The sequence below is a fragment of the Arachis ipaensis genome, chromosome B4 (assembly GCF_059453495.1).
Source record: "Arachis ipaensis isolate K30076 ecotype BB chromosome B4, ASM5945349v1, whole genome shotgun sequence".
In the NCBI taxonomy this organism is placed as follows: Eukaryota; Viridiplantae; Streptophyta; class Magnoliopsida; order Fabales; family Fabaceae; genus Arachis; species Arachis ipaensis.
In genome coordinates this window covers 25,330,945-25,337,603 of record NC_142439.1, presented here as the reverse complement: position 1 = coordinate 25,337,603, position 6,659 = coordinate 25,330,945, and the positions used below count along the sequence as shown (strand labels likewise).

The 6,659-nt window shown below is 26.3% G+C and overlaps 1 protein-coding gene across 1 annotated transcript; it reads right to left on the bottom strand.

Annotated features, from left to right (window-relative positions):
• Positions 1-1,681: 1,681 nt before the first annotated feature.
• On the bottom strand, positions 1,682-4,414 carry LOC107637717 (uncharacterized). Its single transcript, XM_016341075.3, has 7 exons — positions 4,001-4,414; positions 3,539-3,599; positions 3,340-3,434; positions 3,208-3,241; positions 2,440-2,494; positions 2,298-2,340; positions 1,682-1,926 (listed from the first exon to the last, which is right to left on the bottom strand). The coding sequence occupies exons 1-7, from the start codon at positions 4,181-4,183 to the stop codon at positions 1,855-1,857; spliced, it is 543 nt and encodes a 180-aa protein (XP_016196561.1). The 5' UTR covers positions 4,184-4,414; the 3' UTR covers positions 1,682-1,854.
• Between the last annotated feature and the right edge of the window lie 2,245 nt (positions 4,415-6,659).

The following is a 6,659-nucleotide window of genomic DNA, read 5'->3' as shown; positions in this document are numbered from 1 at the left end:
TAATTATTAATAAAAAATTAGACTTTTCATATAAAAATAATAACTAAAAATCTTACTATTTGATTTTTATCTATAGATAAGTCTTTTTAGTCAAAAACTTTTGTCAATCTATAATTTTTTTTGTAAAAGTAGTTTGACTTTATAAATTTTTTGTGTCATGCATAATCTATATTATTAAAATAAAGTAGATTAAAATTTTAAAAAAATTATATTTTCGTAAGTAATAATACTAGTTAAATAAATAAATTCGGACTGTTTTCACTGGAGTCTTTTTTGTTATTAATTTTTTTCGTTAGTAAAAACTCTATTATACTGTGATTATTCTTGAAAATTTTCCTTCTTAATAATGAGTAAAGTTGTAAAGGAATCATAGTTGAAACTTTTCACCATTGGAACCTTTCCATTATTTGAAGACTATCCTATATTCCTATTGCATCTGGAAACAAGGGTGAATGGGTGATATAGTGTGTGTTTGGATTACAGTTTGTAAATGGGAGTTTACATAAAATTGATTTTGTAAACTTGATTTTGATAAAAAATAAGTTTGTGTTAAAGTGATTTATGTTTGGTAATTTTTGTATCAAAATTGATTATAGTAAAATAAATGTTGTTTGGCTTATACCATTCAAAATCACTTTTAGATAAAAAATTACTAAAATAGACCTCAACTTAAATAATTTTTTTTATATTATCCTATCATTCTAATTTAGATATTTAAATAGATCTTATTAATTAATTTTATAATAAAATTAATATTTATTTACTAAAATAAAAATAACATATAAAAATAGATAAAACATATTTTTAAATAAAAATAAAACAATATAAATTTTTGATATATATATATATATATATATATATATATATATAATCAAATATGTTATATTTTTTTACATGGTACTCTTATTCTAGTACTCTCAATAATCTTATTCTTAATATTAATTTGGAATCCAATGTTTATGATTTTATTATTATCTATGATTAATTTTTTATTTAATTTATTTTTTTAATAGAATCATAATCTATGTTATAAAAAATTACACTAAAACATAGTATATGAGAATTACAATTATAACAGAGAGTACTAATAATAATAAAAAAATTAAATATTTACTTTATAGTAATTCAAACAAATCTAAAAATTTTTTATGATCTTTTTATATAGTATATTTTTAGTACTCTTTTTTTAGTATGCTATAATTTTTTACTATTATTATTATTTATAGTTAATTTTTTGTTTAATTTACTTTACCTAATAGAATCAATAAATCATATTATAAAAAGATAATAACAAACATAATACACAAAAATCACAATTATAAAAGTGTATAATATCAAACAAACAGTTGAAAAAAATAAAAATAATAAATAATAGAAAAATAGAGCTTATATAAATAGAAATAACAAGAATTTTATAAATAATATAATAACACACATGAAGGATAAAGTTGGTAAAAGATAAATAAATGGTTAGTATTCATGGCTAAAAGCTCGTTAGGAAAACGCAGAAGCTAAAAATAGTTGATTCTTGTAAACGTTGGTTTTGGTAGCAAAATTACTTCTGCGTTCATAAAAAAAAATTTGCTAAACCAAAAGTTGAATCTTTCAAAAAGTCTAAACGTGCTTCTTCTCTTCCAACGAGTTTCCAAACACACCCATATTCATTCTTTATGGAAACTCATGGTGAAGAATTGATTTCGGTTGATGTCATTACCTAAATGATTCAGGGCATTGGTATCGAAACACATATGTCAAGTGGTGGTTTTCTAGCTATAAACTTACAATAAAGATTACATTCAAGAAATATTGACCTACTTAAAAACAGAGATAAGGAGACCTTTTGTATAGCACAAGTCATATTCCATTGAGAGTGACGACAACTGTGCGGGGTGTAGGATAATCCCGGTGCTCACAAAGCCATATACCCTTCAATTAACCATAATTAAACATCATCAGAAAATCTAATCAATAGTTCAATGGAATAATAATCCAGATAATGATAAGGTATTGTTCCATTTCCACAATAATGGAGTGACAGAGTCCATTTATTATTAAGGGTCAATGACAAGGTCACTCATTTTAAAGTTGTTTAACGTTATTCTTTATCAAATCAATTTAATCACATTTACCCTATATTACTATGAATTTAATTTGAAGTAGCATCTTATGACAACAAACAGAACTCACATGCACAATCATTGAAATTAATGGAACCCAATGCAACCCCAAGCAACTTATCAAGTATGTGATTTTTGACAATAAAAATATTTACAATATGGCATTACTAAAATACTCACCTGCCATGTTCCCATGTTAAGCCTTCCATTCGTGATAGGTATCCTAAAAGAACAAACAGTAGGAAAGAAATATAAATAAAATAATTCTGCATAATCCCATAATAATGAATGAAGCTGAACATGAAGTCATTGAATTTCTTACATGAGTGCACAACCAAACATAGATGATTTGATATGTGCAGGCATGTCATCTGGGCCTGAAATTATAGTCATAAGTAGAAGATTATATTATAGCCAATTCATTTTATATAGAGGAAAAACTTTAATTAAACAGTGATAATTACTTCGAAAGACTACGAAGTTTTTAAGAAAAAAAAAAAAACTCTTTTTGTTCTTTAAGATTTATTTCTATTAAAGAGTTGAATTATCTGTTAAGAGCCACTAAAATTGATAGACGTTTTTTTTTTTAAATTTCGTTGTCTTCTGAGGATAATTATCAGGATCATTTAATTTTTTATTATCATTTTTAAATATATTAGTTAAATTTAATTTTTTATTATTTTTTTAAACATATTAATTAAATTTATTGTGTAAAACTAAAAAATATTAATAATTTTTAAATTATTTTTATTTATAAAATTTTAAATAGAAGATATATTAATGATTAACATATCATATAAGTATATTCTGAAAAAAGATCATTGCTAGAGAAATTAATCAAACTCATAAAAATTAAATATTAAAAACCCAAAAAAGTATTTTTTTTATTAAAAACCGGAGAGATGAGTATTCACCCTTTTATATACTATTAGATGGCTGTTTCTTCAATCTGTTCTGACAAAGTGCAAATTCCAATTATTTCATTACTTCACCAATTAACAATGCAAATATCACTAAAATAATCAACTTCAAAATAAATAAATGAATAAGCAGAAACTTGAGATTATTGGTGAACAAAATCAGCACTGACCCTCTATAGTATGCCTCCAAGGTGCAGATGGCCCCTGCACAACAACATTACAAAATGGAGATTTCTTCACATCATAAATCATTGGCATTAGAGTAAATTAATTCATATTAACTAAACTAAAATTAAACTAACCTCAGGAACTATCCGATTGAGGAACGTTTCTGTATCATCCCGAACATCATAGTCATAATTCTCATTGATGGTTAGAGAAGCACTTGTGTGATGCACTGTATTTTCTCCTCATTATATTTTTCAGGTTAGTCTAAGGATTCAAAAAAAAAAAAAAAAAAGGAGGGGGGAGGGGTATTGCAATTTACAAGAATATACTTACAAAATACATGAGCTAGGCCACACTTGAATCCAGACAAATCTTGTTCAATTTCTTTCACTATCTGAGTCAATGATCATTTGTTTAACCCATGATGATACAGTACAAATGTTTTAAAGAATTACAGAAAAAATAGAATCCCATGATCGACCACTCAAACTATGCGTGACAATAGACACCAACACAGTATATTAAAATAATGTTTAAGTTACTTCTTCAATTTCGGATATCAAAGTAATGGAGTGTGAGATTTGCAAACACATCATGAATTTCACGTCTCATCCAAAATGGTTGGAAAATTGATGAATGGTAGAAAGTGTAAGCAGTTCCACTAACTTAGCTGAGTCAGCAATAACTAATTATCTAATTGCTAACTAACTCTGAACTAATTCAAAGATTGGTTTTTCTTATTACTATTACTATTATTATTAATAATTAAGATTAAAGAAGAGAAGAGAAGAGAACCTTTGGAGTAACGAGATGACAACCGCGTTTGTGAGGAGGCAAAGTAATGGTTTTCTGGGCCCATTTGGGTGCAGCCACCACAGCCATGTTGCCAGGGTCCTTCATTGACATTCTTGTTGGGTTCATGTTCAGTGACCGAACCGGAACCTTATTGGCCGGTAAACCCACTGACAAGAATTGCATGCTTGAAAAACTAAACAAGCTAAAGCGCTGTATGTGTTATGGGCTGGTCTATGTTTGTGGTTGAACCATGAAACGAAAACAATAAATATCTGAAGCTATGAATATATACTGCTGCCACATGTGTTACTACTATGACCACATTATGTGCAATGCAATCTTGACCGCACATACCCACGTGGAGATTATTAGTGCTTTATTAATTATCGGAGATTAAATTTCAAAGTGTTCTCTGAGACGCTCGAGATTCAAATGGTATTAATTATAGGATTAAAAAGACGTACTATTTTAGTCTTTATTTTTTTTTTTCTTTAACAGGATGCTAAGGTAACTTGATAGCGACACGTGTAATAATAATATAATGACAGATCAGTCAACGACATATGATATATTATACATGATCTGCAGAATCATATGTTATATCATAAAACACATTTTTAACGAATTAAAAATTAAAATACACGTTTTTTTCGATTCCTATAATTATAAAATGATAAAACCTTAAAAATATTTATAAAAATAATAATATTTAAACAATATATAAAAAAGTATAATTAAAATTAATATATTTAAAAATATTAAAATTTTTAAATTTATAAAATAAAACTAGTACATAATTACATAAACTAATTTTAAAAATTAAAATAAGTTATTTAATATAAAATTAGACACTAGTATTTCTACAATAACGACATATAATAAATAATATATTAACGAATAATATTATAACATGAAATAAATTAATAGGTAGTTAAGTAATATTATGACATGATATAATTATTTGTGTTAACATATTACGTATTACTAATAAACTCATTATTATACTCTTACACATAGTCAAATTATAATATGATACGTGTCACTAACTATCATATAAGCATGTTGATAATAAAAATAAATTAGAGACTAAGAGAGTATATTTTTATCAATTTTAAAAACATGACCATAAATTTTTTCTCCTATTTTTATATAAAAGTATGATTAATCATCATTAAAATATTTATAAAATAAACTTCCTTTTTTTATTTTTGAAAGAATTGATAATTAAACATTTGTCTTTTAATTTTTTATTTTACACATTTTTCTATTTCTTTTAATTTGAGTTTCAAAGAGAAGAATTTAGAGCTCTGCTAGGATTTTTACCCCTCTCTTTGTTTCCCATCAACGTCGTTCATTCTTTATTTCTCCCCCTTTGTGATAGCTCGTTTTCTGATCCTCTCCCTGCATCGTGGACGTTCTCTGATCCTCTCCATCCGCAGGATTGCTTGTTCTCCCTTGCATCGTGCTTGTTCTCTGATCCTCGATGCTGCAATACGCTGCTGTCGCCGCCGCTCGGATCCACCACTTCATTGTGTTTTGTCGTCTTTCTGTTCCTCTTTTTCATCAGCGACTCTGATCTCTGTCCTACTTCCTCCACCTCTGCCTCTGCAACCTACTCCTTTTTTCACTAATATTTTAAAAATATCTAGTTATTCTAAAACAATATGGAACAGGAACAATAAATATTTTTATTTTATTTTTATATTAAAATAACTATTATTTTTAAATTTAATAATTTATTAATTAATTTATATCTATTATACTATTATATACTATAAGTATAATAGATATTAATAGATATTATATAATTATGAAAAGAAAAAATAAGTGAGTTTATAATTATTGTTAAATAAAAATATAATTAATTTAAAAATGAGTGAGTTTATAACTAAAATTAAAATAAATTAAATAGAAGTAAATTATTTGATGAAATATATCTATATGTATTATAATTTGCATATATTAATAAAAAATAAAACAATTCGGTGGCAAAAGAGGACATTTTAGTCAAAGATAACAAGGGTTTGAACCTCAATTCTCACATTTTGAGAAATTTTAAATTTTAAGTGGTTCAGATTGGACTAACTCGCTTCGGATTTAATCGGTTTGTTCTAATTCTATATCTTGTGCAGTTTAAATATTGGATCAGACCGATAATAAATTTGGTTCATCAGTCTTTCGGTCGAATTAATTGGTCTGGTCCAATTTTAATAACAATGTATAGAGTTACTTTAAAAGTTCTTAAGAACATAATTACATGATCGGTAATAATGTTAGTGTTTTCTCGATTTTTAGCAAATCGATGGTGGTTCGATATCTAGTGGTCTGGGAGCGAAACCTACTCCTCTTTGCAGGTACCAGTTTTCTAAAAGTGCATCAAAGTGTCTTCGATTAGACAGGTATTGGGAATAAAGATAAATTAAAATTTATAAATCAGTAAAAGAAACGAAAAGGTAAAGTTTTCCAAAAGAAAATGTGCTGAAAACAGAAAGGTTTGCGTTGAAATTGAAAGAAAGCAATAAAATGCCTTCGACTGGGTCAAAGGGCTTTGACATGAAAATCTAAAATATAGAAATGTAAATTGGGCAATGAAGATAAAGGATACTTGAAAGATAATTTTGCTTGAAATATAAGGTTTACAAGAAGATAAATTGAAAGA

Coding starts and splice junctions, on each gene's coding strand:
- LOC107637717 (XM_016341075.3), bottom strand. CDS start 4,183: ATGCAATTCTTGTCAGTGGGTTTACCGGCCAATAAGGTTCCGGTTCGG. Junction 3,600..4,000: donor GTCATCTCGTTACTCCAAAG/GTTCTCTTCTCT, acceptor TCATTGACTCAG/ATAGTGAAAGAAATTGAACA. Junction 3,435..3,538: donor TGGCCTAGCTCATGTATTTT/GTAAGTATATTC, acceptor GAGAAAATACAG/TGCATCACACAAGTGCTTCT.